The 19,912-nt window shown below is 39.1% G+C and overlaps 1 protein-coding gene and 1 long non-coding RNA gene across 3 annotated transcripts; both read left to right on the forward strand.

Moving 5' to 3' along the window:
- The first annotated feature begins 14 nt into the window (after positions 1-14).
- On the forward strand, positions 15-18,278 carry LOC115401889 (uncharacterized). 2 transcript variants are annotated; one of them, XM_030110268.1, is made up of 8 exons: positions 15-44; positions 14,115-14,435; positions 14,577-14,897; positions 15,274-15,393; positions 16,077-16,102; positions 17,267-17,326; positions 17,483-17,554; positions 17,687-18,278. In XM_030110268.1, the coding sequence occupies exons 1-8, from the start codon at positions 17-19 to the stop codon at positions 17,741-17,743; spliced, it is 1,005 nt and encodes a 334-aa protein (XP_029966128.1). In that variant the 5' UTR covers positions 15-16; the 3' UTR covers positions 17,744-18,278. The 2 variants fall into 2 exon arrangements, with proteins under 2 accessions (XP_029966128.1, XP_029966127.1); XM_030110267.1 differs by lacking the exon at positions 15-44 and adding an exon at positions 13,042-13,136.
- On the forward strand, positions 1,807-4,971 carry LOC115401900 (uncharacterized). Its single transcript, XR_003933029.1, has 4 exons — positions 1,807-1,912; positions 4,189-4,214; positions 4,703-4,762; positions 4,918-4,971. It is a non-coding gene; the product is annotated as an uncharacterized LOC115401900 (long non-coding RNA).
- Positions 18,279-19,912: the final 1,634 nt, after the last annotated feature.

The following is a 19,912-nucleotide window of genomic DNA, read 5'->3' on the forward strand; positions in this document are numbered from 1 at the left end:
GACTCTGCTCACGTTGATGCTGGTTTTTCTGCTTCAGAATGGAGGTAAGGCTCTTATGTGTTAATTATTCCATAGTTTGAAACTGAAATGGTTTCAAGATACTTTTGATCCTTTGTTTGAACTGTGGAAGTGGTGGACACTTATAGGAGGATCACATTTATTCCTGCAGTGTCAGTGGGATGTCGCTCTGCAGAGAAACTGATCTGTAAACTCTGATGATATTAAACTTCATCTGTTCAAATACATGATATTAGTGAGATGATGGTTATCTCGTTATTCATTGTGGAGCAGGTTATTTCTGGTTTGTGGGACAGCGTCTCGTCCAGTCTCATTAAATGTGCGTCAACATTATTTTACCTCACATTTCAGGCTCTTGTGAGCTTGATAAGGTTAAAAGCAGAATCTGTCGTTCAGTGTTGAAAACATACATCGAAATGATTAAGTTGAAATTATTTGAGTTTAATGATTGGTAATAATTTGATCAGAATGATTTGATTTGGAGCAAATTGATTTCTGTTAAAAAGTGAATTTAACAAAGGAGAATTTTTTTTAATATAACAAACTGAGATAAAGGATGATATTAAAAGTGGTTTTGGTGGTTGTTTCAAATATGCAAATAAATTAAACTGATATCAGTAAATTTAAATATTCCTTTGCAGCAGTATTTGGAGAATGTGAATAATAGTTTAACTTTAAAATTTTAGTTAACTTTACTGACTTAAAGTGATGAACTGATTTCACTTAATGGATTAGATTGATATAGGTGGTTTTGTTTTGTTTTGTTTTGACGCATAAAATATTTGACTTTGCTTTGGACTTATCATGGCCTGCATTATTTCACTCAAAATGTTTGATTTGTTATTTTCTTTTCACATCAGGCATCACGGGAGAGATCTCTGTCTATCATCTCTATCAGAGACCTGGAGTTGAGGTCTTGTTACCCTGTCTTCAGGTGTCATTATCTGATACCAGATGTTCAGGTATTGACTGGCTTTACAACAAAGACGCAAGCAAAACTTTCACTGATGTTCGTGATGGAGAAGTTCAGAGGAGCTCACCCCGAGCTGCCAGACTGAGTCTGCACACTAACTGCTCTCTGATCATCAATAAAATCACAGCTGAGGACGCTGGTCGGTACATCTGTCGATATTTGGAGAAGTCTCGGGACGACACACAGGTGTTTCTAAACATTTTGACAAGTGAGTGTTTTTTTCCAACAGTAATCTGATTGTAAATCCTTGTTGATTGCAAAACCACAGAGAAAATAACAGTTTGATGTTTCTACTACAGACAGATATTCCACTTTTTCCTCTGTTAACAGATATTATTTCTTATCTTCTAGTTTCACCATCATCAACAGACATAGATCCAAATAAAGATGGAGAAGTGACATTAAGTTGCTTCCTGTTCAAATATGAGGAACCGTGTAAACTCAGGAGTCTCCGCTGGGTGGATGAGACGGGAGCTGAGCTGGTTGGTGAAGGTGATGGTTTCAAGTATGAAAGACAGGCAAGCTGTGTTTCTTATCTGACTGTGAAGCTTCAGACTGAACACAGCAGAAGATACACCTGCCAGTATGTTGATGGAACAGGTGTGAAGATCGAGGCTCACTACTCAACTGTGTCCTCAGTGTCACCAACTGTGTCCTCAGTGTCACCAACTGTATCTTCAGGTACAAGAACACACTGCATGTTGAATCATAAATGGAAACTTAAGATGAGCTTACAAAATAAACTTTACTACATGAAGCACTTATTTTCACAATTAATAATCAATCTTCATCTGATGATAGGTCCCACCAGTGATAAAGCCTTCATCTTCATCATCGGGGGAGTGGTCGGGCTGCTGGTGTTGTTACTTGTCATCGCAGTGATTCTACTGAAATGCAGAAAACAAGCCAAAGCAGCAAAAGGTCAGTAAAACTGAACAAATGCAGCTTTTAAGTCTATGAGAAAGTTTATTTCTACTTAACAACACTTTCAAAATACTATCATGGAGTCAATTAAATGTTTTTAATGGATACTGGAAGAAAATCAAATAACCAGACAGCAAAGTGTTAGGGGTTACTCTGCTTCAGTTTATGACTCTTTCTGGATTTGAAGACTTTGTTTAAAACTTTCAGCAGGACATTTTTATTCCTGCTGCTCAGCATTTGTAGTGAATATTACTATTTTTGTCTTCCTCCTGTGTTCTGTCTGCACTGAGAAAAGAAAGTAGCTGGACCAACTTCAGTGAATTGTTTCATGTGATACTGAGAGTTAAAACAAAAAGTTATTTCACTCAAGAAAACTCCCTTCACTAAGTTGTAATAATTTAAAATTTCATTTTAACATAAATTCATCTGAGGTGGATCAATGTTTTAACTGAAGTCATGAATCAAAGTACAACTCATAAAATGTATTTTTAATTAATCCACTATCTGAACCATCCTGTTAAAGGTTCCCACAGCCAACTTACAGGCAGGGTCCATCCTGGAGAGGTCTTCAGAGCATCACACAGGGACAGGCTACCACACACACCTCCAGGAAATTTACTTGACACGCAAGTCGTAGACACACAGAAAGTAGACCCATGTTTTTTGGTTTTTTTTACATATTATGCAAATATTGCATCTTCCATTTAAGTTATGTATCCTTGTCATCTGACATGTGGTTAGTGCTGTACTTCACAGTATTTTTATGTTATTTTCATCCATTTTATTCATTGGAAACAACAACCAGTGAATACTGAAACATGTCTAAAGAAGTCCCACAGTCCCATCACACAGACAAAAGAAAGAAAGAAAAAAGAGAGTGAAATTAAAAATAAAAAAACATGAAGGTCAGACTAGGTAGAGGTTTCAAGGACTTGTAATGTGGGCTGAATATTGTTAGTTTTGTTGGTAAAGTTTTTGGGATTCCCTTGGCACCACACAGTGACTCTCCCTTCTGTTTTTCTTTCTTTTTTTAATGTGAGCTGTAACCGAAGCACTTGGCTTAAATTCCTGTTGACAACCGGAGCAAACGTCAAGACAAATTATATCTCTAAGTTAAACTTCTGATTCTAAAGAAACTTCAGTTCAGCTTGTCATGGCAAGTCCATGAGGCAAAAGCTCCTCTCTTCTGATTGGCTGTGGAGTCAGTCGATTTCAGTTAAGCCCCGCCTTTTTCTCCATCGACTGAACGTACAGATTATTTTAACCAAATATACATACGTGCAGTGCAACAATGTGTGACTTGTGCTGAAGGAGAAAAGAATCTGTGACTCTTCAGGAATAACTTCATATTGATACAGGAGCACAGATGTGTTTTTCATGGGTCTGTCAATAGATTAAAATATTTAATCGCTTTTTTTGCATGATTGTCCATAAACTCTGGAATAATTGCAAATTGACCGTACCGTTTTTATCTATTCTAAATGTACAATCAAGGGAAATTTTTAAAGTTCTTAATATTCTCATCAACATGAGAGTGGCCAACTGCCAACCTCTAAAACGTGAAGATAATGCGGAACTGCAGAAAAGCTGTAATACCGGGGAAATTCCAGCAGGGGACGATAATGTTGTTTTCAAAAAGAGCCCGGGTCTCACTGGAAACCATTCAAAAATGCAGATTTTCGGAGTGCAAATAAACATATTAAGCGTCTGGTTTCAGAACCTGTTTTGGTCTCTATCAATAGTTTCTACAACCATGTCGGCTTCACCAAACTCTAATTTTCACATAAATCATCTGTTGATTTATTTTATGAGTTAAGTTTTGCATAACTCGCCCTATCACAGCAACAGAAAAAAAATATGAGCTTCTAAGTTTTTTAATCTGTGACTTGTTAAATAAGATTGTGCATCTGCAATTAAGGACTTGTGAATGTGTAAGTTTTGTGTTGTATTTGTGAAGAGAAAGAAAGTCTACAAGTATACAACTTAGGATACACACCTACAAATTTTGCTGACAAGTGCTCAAACCTTTCTCACCAACAATACCTCCGCATAGCAGTGTTGTCCTGGCCTGATGTTTAAGGCCTGTGCTTTGCTTTTAGTTTTTCAAATTAAAAACAATGATGTTATATTTTATCTTATTGTTGGAATTTTACAAACTGAGTGGGTAGAGTAAAAAAAAAAAAAAAAAAAAAAAAACTTAAACCAAACTCTCACCATGTAATCTTGTGATTGTACTGATGAATAATGACTGAAATCTCACTTTTTTATTCTAGATGTTCCCAAACTGGCCAATATCCCAGTAAGTATTTCCTGAAAAGAATTGATAACTTCATAAAAGCCCCATACAAGTAGCCACTTTCTCACCAGCAACAAAGCATGTTACTGGTGATTTTTCTCTCTTTCTTTATCAATTAACTTTGATGCTACAGCTTTAGAAATGTCTGCATTGTTATGCACCCGTCCATCTGCATTTTTCATGATATCTATTTCTTCTGAAGTGCTCACTTAATAAATCCTCTCCATAAGAGTCAAACCGTGGTTCGCCATCTTGGAATATTATGTCATCGCGATGGACCAGCATGAGCAGAACGACCGGACTGTTGTGCCTATAATTTACATATAATTCCATGAACAAAGGAGAATTAAACAGACACATTTCAGGTGTTTACATGGTCATTTTAGAGTAGAGTGGAGTGGAATTGGTGTCAGCAGCAGTGAGGTGTTCCCTAATGACTGATAAGAACCATCAAATGTCACATTTTTTTATAAACTCCTGTTTTTTTCCAGGAAGAGACAGATGAGACCTATGCCACAGTGAATGAGCATCACACCGCTGATCATAAAAATGTAAGTAGTTCAACTTGATCTGATGATTTAAGCTTCAACCACTGAAGCATAATAAGGTTACACTATTTGTCACTCTGAGATTCTAATATTGTGTCATGATAGTTTAATTTCTAATTTTTTTTCTGTTGTTTTTAAACGTTTGTGTTGACACTCAGGATGAGACAGAGATCAGTCTGACCTACGCCACTGTGAGCCTCACTAATCTAAAGGTCCATCAGAAGAACAAGGTGAGTCCCTCTATTTAAAACACTGACCTGAAGAAAGAAATGAAAACTCCTCTGAGTCCAACACTGTAAAGTTTATCAAAGAGTGACCTTTTTGCCGTGAATCACATAAAAACTCTTGTTTGTGTTGTTCAGGTCAAAGTCAAGGAAAAGGAGGAAGAAGTGACTTATTCTACTGTCAGGACTCGGTGAAGACCAAACTGAAAACTCCCAGAATGCCTCGGGGTCAGAATGTCGTCACTCATAAGAAGAAAATCGTGTTGCACTTTTGATGGTCAAAAATATGGAGAAAAAAAAATCCATATTTACAGACAGAAACAGAGCATATAGTGTAATATAAGTTAAAAATGTGATAGACATTGACATTGTGATACTGATGTAAGTTGATCTCTTTGTGGTTTGGGTTTAGTGTTTAATTATTTCTTCTTTAAGTTTCTCATCTGAACATGTTTTATTTAAAATACAGCAGTTGTTTTCGTAACACCTCTGGACTAGTTACAATATATTCCTGATTCGTAGGAACAGTGCTCGGTTCGACTGCTCGAGCAGCGATGAGTGTAGGTTTGTTAAAGACCACAGACCAGAAAATCAGCTTAAATTTCAGTCTTATATTTATATCGAGGACAGAAAACAAAAACAAAAAAGCAAACAAACAGTTGAGGAAGAGATGCCAGATGTTTCACTATCGCTTTAAAATAAATTAAATTTTCTTTCCCCTTCTTTTCAAGTGATTTGGTTTCTCAATTGATTTTCAGATTTAAACCTATTATTTGGTCTAAAAGGATAACGTTTTCTCATCCAAAGAGATTGCTTTTCATTTCAAGTTTTATATTTCACTCCAGTTTAGTTCTACCTGCAAGTTTAGTTCTTTCGTTTACATATGAAGTTCAAGTTATATCCCTTTTCAAGCTATATCCCTTTTCAACTTTGAGCGCTTTCAGTTTGTTTCACCAGCCAGTGTTTACATTTCAAGTAACACTGCTACAATATCATCATGTATGGTTGACAACAACAAGATAAAATAAAATGCACAACTCAAATTAATTCAGCAAAAGACGGAACAACCTTCTTTCTCACAAATGAATGTCTCTGTCCTTTAAAGGCAACTCCGGTTTTTTTTACACCTGGACCTTATTTCTAGGTGTGTGCATGCTCATATACTCACTCAGACAAACATCGTGCAGCTAGGAGTCCTTCAGAAGTTATTTAGATCCAACCGATTTAGCCGCACTTAGCGGGGGCCACGGCAATGGAGCTTCAGTGCGGGACATAATCTCTGCACAATCGCTCATTTTGGCTATATTTCTTCATCCATCGCCAGTGTTATCATAAATTCAGCTCGTCTACCGTCTCCAGGTGGGTCAGCTGACAGTTTTCGCTAACTTAGCCACAATTAGCTCGGATGGGAACGTTGTTGAGCTCCTCTCGGCAGCAGAAAGGCACTTTGAGTCGGCCTCGGCTGTCACGGCGCCCGGGCATCTGACTCACCAGGAGGCTGCATAAAATCAGCTCGTCTCCCATCTTCAGATGGGTCAGCTGACGGCCAGGGGCGGCCGACGCGTGGGTCCGGTCGCCTGCCTGCGGAGCCCGACCGGGCCTGGAGGCTAGGCCGCTGGGTTGGGGGAACCGTCCGCCACAGCGGCGGCGGCGCTGGGCACCGTGCCGGGCGGGGGGCCCCCGTGGCGGCCCCGGGTTGCCTTTCGGTCCGGGGTTGGATGCTCAAAGCTCTGCTCTGATGGGATCTGCTCCACTTCGCTCTTCTCTGACACCTCGCTAACTTAGCCACAATTAGCTGGGATGCTGAAGCTTCTCCTGTCAGCCGCGCCGCGGCCCCCCCATGCCCCGCGGCCCACGCACAGGGCTCCTCGCCCGGCTTGGAGACCTCCAGAGACTCTCGGTGAAGAGAGACTTCGCTGTTCTCTGACTAGGGGTGCAGCGATTAACCGGTTTTTCTATTGACCGTGGTTTTAAACGTCACGGTTATATAACCGCAGACATTCCGCAACACCGGTTATTTCCGCCCACAACAGTCCGTCATTTTAGACTCCCGTGTGGCGCAAAATGCAGCCAAAACAGTCCCTTTTCCTCTCTCTTTCTCACTTTGTCTCCGCACGACTTACCGTATTGGCCCGAATATAAGACAATGTTTTTTTCCAGAAATTGAATCCTCAAAAGTGGGGTCGTGTTATAATCGCGGACTTACAGTAGATGGTCAATACGCATCCGCGCCGCTAGATGGAGCAAAAGTATCACTGACCAGAGAGCGAGTGGCGTGATGAAAAGAGATCAAATGATCTGATGAAAAATGGCGGATCATCTGGAACGAAGGGGCTCGAATGCTGGACAACTGAGCAAACAACAGAGGCAAAGTTATGATACCAACTTTAAACTGATGGTGATCAACGCAGCAGAGTCATCAAACAACTGCCAAGCCGCCAAGAGATATGGTGTAGCAGAGGCTCGTTCGATATTGGAGAGTGTGACAGCCCCCCTGCTGGTGGTCTGTGGTAGCTCATGAGTGGGAGGAGCTGAGTGCGTCCTGGGGCTGCGCCACTTCCGGCCGCCCCTGTTAAAAGCCGGGCTTCCGCCTTCCTCTCTAGCTCACTTCTGGAGCTCGCCTCTCAAGCTTGCTGCTGGAGCTCGCTTCTGGGGTTTGCTTCTTGGCTCTCTCCCTGCTGCAGCTCGCTGGTGCCGCTCTCTCTCCGGGCTGCCAACCTCCACCGACTCTGCCATGCACCGAGTCTGCCTGCCACGCCGCCTGTTTTCAGGTTAACTGACTGATTTGCTCACACACACATTTACACTGATCTCCCGCACGCACACCCGCACCTTTACAACACCTCACACACTCACCTGCCGGTGATTCCATTTACTGATTGCAACCAACATGCACTACAGCTGACTGCATACTGACGACACACTGATACCCTTTTTGTATTTGCAGCTTTTAGATTAATTAAAGAGAAGAAACCAAATTAATGATTAAATAAACTATTTAAACTTCCGCCGTTGTCCTGTCCCCTCTTTCTTTTGTTGCGGTCTTGAGCCGGGCCGTAACAGAGAGCACAGAAAAAAAAACGCCTACAGATGCTAACACTATGAGAAAAGCTTTCCGTGGTCCCAAGAGACGCTTCAGAGAGACTGATAGAAGGGTGAGTGAATACATCACTGAAAAAACGGAAAGACGGAATGTCCACCACCAGAGCCGTGATTCAGCTGAAGGCACTGAAAAGTTATTTACATCATTTATGCCAGGGGTGGGGAACCCTGGTCCTGGAGGGCCGCAAACCTGCATGTTTTCCATGTCTCCCTGCTTCAACACAGCTGATTGCAATGAGGCTCGTTATCTGGCTTTCTGCTGGACTTGGCCATGAATCTTGATTCGATTCAGGTGTGTTGAAGCAGGGAGACATGGAAAACATGCAGGTTTGTGGCCCTCCAGGACCGGGGTTCCCCACCCCTGATTTATGCAGTTTGGACCCCTTGAGGCTTCTTGTTTGTTGCTTATTGTTTCTTATTTTGAGAAAGAGAATATATTTTTTCATTTTATATCTCGTGAAATGTTATCTCAGTTGTGAGTTTTTGAGTTTATAATAATTGTGTAATAAAAAGTTGTTTTATGAGTGACCTTACTGTCTTTAGCATTTTTTTTTTTTTCCACAAAATGATCTTTGAAAAATAGGGGTCGTGTTATAATCGGAGTCGTCTTATATTCGGGCCAATACGGTACTTAGCGGGCGAACCACAACAACACACAGATGTATGAGAACAGACCAGAGACAAGTAGACGAGGAGATATCGAGAGAAATAGAGAAGCAGTGTTTGCAAAAGGCATTAAAATAGACGGGAACCATTGTCTGTGTCTCAGACATAGGAGCTGCAGCCCACGAAGCTTGGGAGAAACGAGCTCAGCTAACCGGGCTCTATGCTCTATGCTAACGTAGCCACCATGGCTAGTGGAATAGAGCTAATGGCAGACATCACTGAGCAGGCAGATGAAACTCAACCCGACAAAAATGACTGCAATCTTACCGCATAAAATGGCATAAAACCCTGCATCTGGGTTTCCGTTATCCGGTAATGACCGGACTTTGACCGGTAAAATCTGCCGAAGTCCAACATATTTTAACACCACCGGTCAAAATGTCCCATGAAAAATATTCCCTCCAAGCTCAGTTTTTATTTGAATATTCCCTCCAAGCGAAGTTTAAATTAAAAAAGGCAGTTTCCACGTTATTTTATTAAAAAGCAACAACAATAAAACCCCGACTCTTATCTTTTTCAGGCAGAACTAAACTTGTAGCACATGTTTCCTTACTCCGACAAAGCACTGAGTACAACAACAATACAGCGGGAGACTTATGTCGAAACAGGCAAAACTTAAAGAATTTTTTAACTAAACAAAATAGTTCAGACTAGAAAGGGTTAGAGCCCAAATGTCATAGTCACTGTCAAAGTGCGGATCCTAACTGTCATTATTGGGGAGCTGTCCGCGGACTCCGCTGTTTTCCAGTCCACACCTTAATGCAGGGCTCTCAACTCTCACACATTTCAGCCCATTCACACGCCACACCTCACAGTTCTTACACAAATAACTCCACCCCTGTCAGAACTTAAAAAAATCAAAAACTAATAAAACTATTTATGAATACAGAATGCACTGACTACTTTCAGGATGGAAGGACCATTTCACCAAGTATAACAAAAAGTGTTTCTGAACAGGACTGCTAACCCTGGCTTTAACTTGTGGTTGATGAAAAAATGTAAAAGTTGAGTCAACGTATAAATCTGCAAAAGTTCCGATGCCTAATCTGTTGGGAAGTAAATCTGTGCCATCTGATTTTGAGTTATAAATTTCATACCCGATTTTTTTTTTTTTTTTTTAACCTCGAAATCAGACTTTGAATTTCAAAAGTACCGTATTGGCCCGAATATAAGACGACTCCGATTATAGCACGACCCCTATTTTTCAAAGATCATTTTGTGAAAAAAAAAATGCTGAAGACAATAAGGTCACTCAAAAAACAAATGTTTATTGTACAATTATTATAAACTCAAAAACTCACAACAGACATAACATTTCACAAGATATAAAATGAAAAAATATTACTATTATAATAAGATTGTTCTTCTTTCTGCTCCTTTTCTTTCATTTGTTTTGTGTCCAAACAGACATTGTTGTATTCTTATCATTTTTTTGTTTTTGTGTTGTTGTTTTAAACGAAAGAAACAAATAAATAAATAAATAAAAATAAATATCACTACAATATTGAATAAAAAATATATTCTCTTTCTCAAAATAAGAAACAATAAGCAACAAATAAGAAGCCTCAAGGGGTCAAAACTGCATAAATGATGTAAATAACTTTCCAATGCCTTTAGCTGAATTACGGCTCTGGTGATGGGCATTCCGTCTTTCCGTTTTTCAGTGACTCACCCTTCTATCAGTCTCTCTGAAGCGTCCACTCTTGGACCACGGAAAGCTTTTCTCATAGCGTTAGCATCTGTAGGCGTTTTTTCTGTGCTCTCCAATAAGAACAAGGCGATCTGCTCCACCAGATCTCCTGGCGGCTTGGCAGCTGTTTGATGACTCTGCTGCGTTGATCAAGATCAGTTTTAAGTTGGTATCATAACTTCGCCTCTGTTGTTTGCTCAGTTGTCCAGCGTTCCAGCCCCTTCGTTCCAGATGATCCGCCATTTTTCATCAGATCATTTCATCTCATTTCATCGCTCCGCTCGCTCTCTGGTCAGTGATACTTCGGCTCCTTCTAGCTGCGCGGATGCGTATTGACCATCTACCGTAAGTCCGCGATTATAACACGACCCCACTTTTGAGGATGCAATTTCTGGAAAAAAAATATTGTCTTACATTCGGGCCAATACGGTACTTCAATTTCTACTACTGATTTCTTTTACAGTGTTTAAGAAAATGCAGTGTAAAAAAAATTTGATGTTCAAAATTCAGCATCTGAAATTCAGAGTCAACATCTGGGTAACCAGACAGAAGCAATCGATAACTGAATCAAATCATTCAACATCCAGCCGATCAAGTTGTGTTCCAGGTAGCAGATCATGTGACCCACAACAGGAAGGTGGTGAAACCTGAATGACTCAGATGATCAGGACTGTCAACCACAGGTGTAAATGGTGGCGCTTCAGTGAGTGTATTTACTCATTATTTACCATTTGTATTCATTAAATTCATCAGTTAGATATTACCAAACACATTTCACGTCAATGTAAGTTTTTAAAAAGTAGCTACATGAAACTTTTTTTTATGAGGTAGCACCTCAATTACGGCTGATTCATGATAGCTGGCAAGAAATATCTGATATTTTGATAAACAAATGAAGATTAAGTTACTGGCTTTGTCACTAACCCGAAACTCCAAAACAACTCCAAGCAACAAACATTTGAAATGAATGAAATAAAGAAAACTTTGGTTTCTTCATACCTCACAGAATGTCCACTTAACTGCACAATGGGATAAAACAGTTTTTGATGTAGTCTTAGAAATACTTCAGTCTCTGGCTCAGGGGAGCATCATGTGGTGTAATTTTGGCACAAAATCATACCACCCCTTCAAGTATATTTGGCAAATAAAGAAAAAGTCTAAGCAGTTTCAGAATGTTTTGCCACACCCACTGTACTGTTAAGCAACCAATGTGTTCTTTGACAGTGTTGGTGTGTGTTCTTTAGGTTTCATGGTGATCAGGGATCATTGTTTATATGTTGCAGTTCATGGCTGGAAAGAACAGCTTTATAAGTGGGAAGACTTCACAGCCAACGGTTTGTTCAGTGAAATAGATCCTACTAAATAAATCTGTCATGTAGGGGTTGTATGTTAACACACAGCTGCTAGCAGGAACACTAGAACTGATCAGACTTGCAAAGTGTAATGACAGGCAGGGTGTGTAACAAGATTACTGTAAATACAGTGGTTTATGCATCAACACATGACACATGACCCAGTTCCAGAACCAGACTTTCATTGCTGCTGGTCAATTTTGTGAGCTGGTTCTTGGTCTGTGAACGAACTGATCAGAGGATAACAATGGCTCTGGTTTTGAGTTAGAAGAGACAATGAATCATACTTTTCATTATCATTGTATTACTGTTATTGCTTTGAAAAAAGAAATAAAAACCTTGTTGCAAAAAAAAAAAAAAAAAAACCCAACACGGTTCATTTAACTTTAAACACCCGTTTTTCTGTTGACAATCATTGCTGCCTTCATCAGTGTGTCCCAGCTGTCAAGATTTTCTCTGATGATAAAATAATGATGTTGGTCGCTGGTGGTTTATGCTGCAGCAGCTGACTTGATTAATTTAGTGTCTTTCAATGCATGTACTGTTTCTTTCAGTTTCAAAGTCAGATTTTAATTTGTTATTGCTTTAAATGTATCTCTCTTTTTGTCATGGTTTCCTTTAAAAAATCAGAAAGATGAGTTACATGAATTATTCAGCCGTCGTCTTATCGACTCAACATGAGGCGGCTTTTCAGGCTTCTGACCACAAACACCAGCCTGGTTAGCTGTTTTTGTAATAATTCTCTGTAGCGCATGCCAAATTTGGTTCCACTTTCAGAGATGCGCCTGGACTTTTCAACAGTTGGCAGAAAAATGTTTTCCGCTTCAGCACATTCTTCATGCTCAGTATTTAAACTCAAAGCTCCAGATTGGTCTGGAAGACATGTCAACTTGTTTTTGCTGGATTGATCACCAAACAGGACACTTCTCCTTTTATTTCACCACTGACATGACAGTGGGAATTGCACCACTATGTATTTCACCATTTCAGGACCAAAAAAAAAACTTCACTGTGATCAACACATATTCAGCCAAATGTATGACTGCTTTGTGTTGCTCCAACAACACCAACTGTGAGAAGAAATACTGTTTCTTTTAGTTGTATCTCTTGTCTGATCAGTGGAGCCACTCAAACATGATAAACTGAAAAACTCTCATGAGAAGCCGTTGGTGGGCGTTGCTGCCAAGTTCTTTTCTTTTTTTGATAGTTCATATGTTGAGCAGAAAGAGGAAGCAGCTCAGTGTCTCACAGATTTCGTGTCAGAGAAAAAGCCTCATATTGATTTCCTGGTGGCAGAATGACTCTGCTCATGTTGATGCTGGTTTTTCTACTTCAGAATGGAGGTAAGGCTCTTATGTGTTAATTATTCCATATTTTGATACAAGATACTGATATGAAACAACATACTTTTGACACTGTATTTGAACTGTGAACGTGGTGGACACTTACAGGAGGATCACATTTATTCCTGCAGTGTCAGTGAGATGTCGCTCTGCAGAGATACTGATGTGAAAACTTTGATGAATTCCATCTGCTCAAATACATGATATTAGTGAGATGATGGTGATTAAGTCATTCATTGTGGAGCAGGTTATTTCTGGTTTGTAGGAAGCCTCTCATCCAGTCTCATTAGATGTGTGTTGACATGATTTAACTTCACATTTCAGGCATTTGTAAGTTTGATTAGATTAAAAACAGAATCTGTAGTTCAGTGTTGTAAATATACATCCAAATGATTAAGTGGACATTATGAAACTGAGTTTAGTGATAGGTAATAATTAATGATTTGACTTGGGTCAGAGTGATTTTTGGTAAAAAGTTAATTGAATAAAGGAGAATTTTCTAATCCAGGAAACTGAGTTAAAGGATGAGATTAAAAGCAATTTTGTGGTGAGGAAAAAAAAGGGGGTGGGGGGGGTGTGATATTAAATTGGTTTAAAAACGTATTGATAATGTAATGACTGTTCAGTCATTCTTTTGAATTTCCTGCAAATACTGTGTATGATTGAATTCTATACTGTGAAAATTAAAAAAAAATGATTTTGTGGTTGTTTCAAATATGTAAATGAATTAAACTGATGTCAGCAAATTTAAATAATCTTTGGCACTGGTATCATTAAAGAAGGGGAATAACAGTTTAACTTTAAAATTTCAGTCATGACTTTATTGACTTGAACTGATTTCAGTTAATTGATTAGATTAATAGGGATCTTTTTTTTGGTTTTGTTTTTTCAAATTTTTTAAACATAAAATATTTGACCTGATTTTGGTCGCTTTGCTCTAATAAAAATTTGACATTTGTTGTTTTATCTTTCCATCAGGCATCAGAGGAGAGATCTGTTTCTATCATCTCTATCAGAGACCTGGAGATGAGGTCTTGTTACCCTGTCTTCAGGAATCATTATCTTATATCACATGTTCAAGTTTTACCTGGCTTTACAGCAAAGATGAAAGGGGAACTTCTACTGATGTTCGTGATGGAGAAGTTGAGAGGACCTCACCCCGAGCTGCCAGACTGAGTCTGCACACTAACTGCTCTCTGATCATCAATAACATCACAGCTGAGGACGCTGGTCTGTACGCCTGTCGATATTTGACAGCCACTGACTGGGACACACAGGTGTTTCTTAACATTTTGACAAGTGAGTGTTTTAATGTTACATTTTTTTTGTTTTTTTTTTTCTGAGAGGAGTCTGATTGTAAAACAGTTTGATGTTTCTACTACAGACAGATACATGTTCCACTTTTTGCTCTGTTAACAGATATTACTTGTTATCTTCTAGTTTCACCGTCATCTACAGACACAGATCCAAATAAAGATGGAGAAGTGACATTAAGTTGCTCCATGTTCAAACACAAAGGACAGTGTGAAACTAGGAGTCTCCACTGGGTGGATGAGACGGGAGCTGAGCTGGATGGTGAAGGTGATGGTTTCAAGTATGAAGGACAGACAAACTGTGTTTCTTATCTGACTGTGAAGCTTCAGACTGAACACAGCAGAAGATACACCTGCCAGTATGTTGATAGAGCAGGTGTGAAGATCGAGGCTCACTACTCAACTGTGTCCTCAGTGTCACCAACAGGTGACACAGGTACAATACCAGGTGAGGACTCAAACACACACATGACAGAAAACGCTGTAAACACAGAACAGGTCCAACGCAGTGAGCAGACAATCAAACATGATGAGAGCAGGGTTTGAATACACTGGGAAGGGGGAGGAGATGAGAGAAGACGAGACCACTGGATAATAGGAAATGTGAGGTGAGGGAGGGGCAAACTGGGAGAGAGACAGACATCAGGTGAGGATGAGGGACACAGAGTACAGGGAGGAAAGGAAGAAGCAGAGAGAGTCCTGACACACAGGAACAAGAACACACTGCAAATCTAACCACAAATGGAAACTGAGACAGCTTATAAAAAAACTTTACTACATGAAGCACTTATGTTTCTTTGATTAATCACTTCATCTGATGATAGGTTCATCCAGTGATAAAGCCTTCATCTTCATCATCGGGGGAGTGGTCGGGCTGCTGGTGTTGTTACTTGTCATTGCAGTGATTCTACTGAAATGCAGAAAACAAGCCAAAGCTACAAAAGGTCAGTAAAACCGAATAAATGCAGCATTTAAGTCAATGATAAAGTTTATTTCTACTCAACAACACTTTCAAAATGACTTAAACGGCTGTCAGAGAGTCGACTAAATGTTTTTAATGGATACTGTAACAAGATTAAAAAAACAGACAGCAAAGTGCTGAGAGTGAACACTACATATGATTTCTTCCTCTCTGCTTCTGTCTGTCAGACAGAGCTCTGAATAATGCAGTATAATGTAAAGTGTTTCTCTGAAACTGATTCCCCTCCTGAAATTAGTAACTCATTGACTTTTACTGAAGTTTTAGTCAGTGCCTCAGTAATTTTTAGAATTAGGAATATTATGATGGCCAGATATTTGAGGTCTGTGCTTTGCTTTTACTTTTTCATATGAACAGCCATAAAGTTATATTTTTATAATGTTGCTTGAATTTTATGAACTGAGTGGATGAATAATGTCTTTACATCCCGTTCCAAGAGTCACATCTTCCCTTTTCTTACAAATTCATCCATGAACATGAACCAAAACACTGCACACAAGTGCAGACCAGAGCATAAATATCTCAGAATATTTAATGTGCTTATCTGTACCTATTATTATAGTGTTGAAAATGTATCAAAATAATACTTAAACTCAAGTTTCACTATGTAATCTCGTGATTGTACTGAAATCTTTCTCTTTCTTCCAGATGCTCCAAAATCTGCCAATATCCCGGTAAGTATTTCCTGAGTGGATTTTGATAACTTCATAAAAGCTCCACACAAGCAGCCACTTCCTATGATTTGTAAAACTGAATTTCAAGCACTTGTAAGATATTTGCTTTTGTCAGTTATTTTTGGAAGTTGAGCTGCAGCGTGCTGACAGGAAAGTGTGGGTTTTGCTTCCTTTTTCTTCTTCGTTTGTCATGTACAGATTAATAAGAAGTAAGCTAATAATCTGAGGTGAAAAACCAGCATGTTCTGTTTAGTGATCTGGATTTAGTTTAGCTGATAACAATTGATTCTGACATGAATTTGTCCTGAGGGGGAAATAAGACATAATTCAGTCATATATTACTGTTCTGAGTGAGTTAAAAGTAATAACAACTATTTGTGACTTTCAGCTAACTTTATCGAAAGTCAGTTTGGTATAAAACCCTCCAAAAAGGACAACTGCCACAAATAGTATCTATCTTTATATCCACTTCTGGTAGCTGTCTAGTCCTGGTCTTTTTGAGAAAATGCAGTTAGAAGAACAGTCACACGCGACAACAAATGCACACATCAATGGCAGCGGCGGTGCAGACAGACAGGAGGGAGGAGGCGCACGTTGAAGTATTTTAAAAGCATTGACCTGTTTACTTATGAAGGCATTTCACTGTAGGGACAGTCTCCATCACGGTTTTTAATATACCATACCGTAAATAGATTTACAGCAGATATTTACAGATTAACAATAGGAATGTGTTCTGTTATTGGTTAGATTTTACTTTAAAGTTTTGCAACAACTGAAAGACTCTCCACAGAGACTTTTCACTGTAGTGACCATCAAGTTACTTCCTGCTGTTTCTCTCATGTCTGTGCTTGTGACTGCCTCTCTGTACACAGCTGTTTTAAGTGCTATATTTCCCATAATCCTTTGCCAGCTAGAGCAACATGCTGAGCACATTTTTTTCAGTATCTGAGTCAACGAAGTGTGACGTGTTTACCACAGTTGCCGTGGAAACAAAATTGTTCCTGTTTTATCTCACACTGATATTTTCACTGAATCCAAACCAAGTGATTAAAATCAGTCAGCCTCCATCAGACAGCAGTGTGTGTCAGCAGCAGTGAGGTGTTTCCTAAACACTGATCAGAACCATCAAAAGTCACATTTTTCATAAACTCCTGTGTTTTCCAGGAAGAGACAGAGGCGACCTATGCCACAGTGAATGAGCATCACACCACTGATCATAAAAATGTAAGTAGTTTGATCTATTTAAGCTTCAACCACAGAAGCATAATAAGTTACACTTTTTGTCACTCTGAGATTCTAATATTGTGCCATGATAGTTTTGGAGAGAATTAATTTTTAATTTTTTTCTGTTGTTTTTAAAACGTGTGTGTTGACACTCAGGATGAGACAGAGATCAGTCTGACCTACGCCACTGTGAGCCTCACTAATCAGAAGGTCCATCAGAAGAACAAGGTGAGTCCCTCTGTTTAAAACACTGACCTGAAGAAAGAAATGAAAACTCCTCTGAGTCCAACACTGTAAAGTTTATCAAAGAGTGACCTTCTTGCAGTGAATCACATAAAAACTCTTGTTTGTGTCACTCAGGTCAAAGTCGAGGAAAAGGAGGAAGAAGTGACTTATTCTACTGTCAGGACTCGGTGAAGACCAAACTGAAAACCCCCAGAATGCCTCGGGGTCAGACTGTCGTCACTCATGAAGGAGCAGTCAGCAGTTTGTAATGAGTTTCATTTCCTTTGATTTAAACAGGCTTTTCTTTAATTATTATTATTTCACTTGTACAGAAGCAGTGTCATCTTTAAACTTTTTTTCTCATGTCAGTATTTTACTGAATATTATAATTATACGTCTCAACATAATATTTTACTTCTGGATAATATATAATAGATAAGTTTATTTTTTTCTTGAAAACCCAAAATAACAGCCCACCCATGGTAAGGATCTTTAAGGAGACCAACAGAATCCATTTTTATTTATTTGTTTAACAATATCAGGGTTTTCCACTTTGAAGATTCAACATCTTGTGTGATGGATGAAGCTTGGTTTATTTTTTTGCTGTTATTTTCCCTGCTGTAATGGACGTGATGCTGCATTGATTTTAAAATGTCTGGAGTTTTGCTTTAATATTTCAGAAAATGTGTACAATTGTTATAAAATCAGTATAAAAATCGAGGTAAAAAATGAGACTTTTTAGTGTTTTCTCCAAAATGTATTGTTTGTTATGTTTATCTCACTTCTGCTATGTTTCACGGTCATGAATTATCCATATTGCAGGTTATTTATTTTTTAAAGCTCTTTTTCAGTTTAAATGACTCCTCTAAAGTGAAGACTTTAGTTCTGCTTCTCTTGACTCCAAAAGATAACATGCAATCGTTTTGCATCAGTTATATTGCAACCACTGACTGCCTGCAAGAGTTTCCACACACTGTTGCCTAAACAGCGCAGAAACCACAGGGCGGCAGATTATAATAGAGGTGAAACAAAAAAACTAATAAAAACATCGTTAGAAAATGTGTAGACTGTTAGAGAAGCTATGAATACGTATCGTCTGAACCAACTTCTACTGTGACTGCAATAGAGAGTTCACAGAGTGAAATCAGGGTACAGGCACGTCGATGCATGATGGTTGACATTGTCCGCTTAAACATTTAAGCCAGAATAGAAATAAAGTTTATATAATCCACATTTAGATGAACAGTCTACTCACAACTGGCACCAACACTGAACCCTGACGGTGCACTGACCACACACACACACACATACACACACACCCTGCCACCTCAGTCAAGATGTGTTGATCACAGCAGGAACTGCATTCAGCCACAAGTTGTTACTTAGTGTGAGAAAATGTGTGTTTGGTGTGAAGTGCTGCGTCGAAAAGACATTTTGGTGTTTTGTGCAGTTTTGCATGTGAAGCTTTTTGTTCCAGTTTAATCATATTAACCTGACTTTGTTTTGAAGTGGACACAGCGTCAGTATGCTGCGGCCGTTTTAGTCATTTTATCTCGCAGATGTTGCAACAAAGTAAAAAGGGAACCTGCAGGTTACAGATAGTGAACTGAGAAGGTTTTGTGAGTCCTTTATGGAACCAATTCAGATTGTTTTTTTTTGTTTTTTGTTTTTTGTTTTTTTTGCATCGAGAATTACTGTGGGTCCAGACTGTCCTGCACATTGTTTTGCGCTGCTGGGAATTCAGAAAATAACCTATTGGGAATTAAGAATTGGGAGCATTCACATGACAACAGCAAACAGTATTACTCACATAATCTTCTGGAAAAAATAACTTCTTCTGGAAAATAACCCTTTTAGTCATAGTCATGAAATAATGCTGATACCACAGGAATTAATGATGCTATTAATAACGCTAAACGTGCTTCAACCTCTGAAGCTCTCAAGCTGTTTCCATTCACTACAAAAGTCACCGGCACACTGGAGCCTCAGTACATGCAGCTGAGATACTTTTACATGATAGTAGTCACAAATGTTCACCACACTGTAATACAGAGCTACAATTCATCAGTTTGTACAGCACAGACAGAGAAGGGAAATTGCCTTTTCCCTTGAGAATCTTGGTGCATTAAAAAAAAAAAGAGAGAGAATATTTCCCACAAACTGTCTCAGCTGCAGTCAGGCCGACTGGCAAAGTTTCAAAAGCTCACACATTTCAAATGTTTTTCAGCGATAATCCTCAACATGTCAGTTAATTCAACATCAGCAGCTGAGCTTACAAACCTGATTCTCTTTCTCTTTTCGTTTTCCAAGAATCGTGCAGGGTGGAGGATGAATGGTTTCTCCCACTCTGTCTCGTCGTAC

Source organism: Salarias fasciatus, chromosome 15, assembly GCF_902148845.1.
Source record: "Salarias fasciatus chromosome 15, fSalaFa1.1, whole genome shotgun sequence".
Classification (NCBI taxonomy): domain Eukaryota; kingdom Metazoa; phylum Chordata; class Actinopteri; order Blenniiformes; family Blenniidae; genus Salarias; species Salarias fasciatus.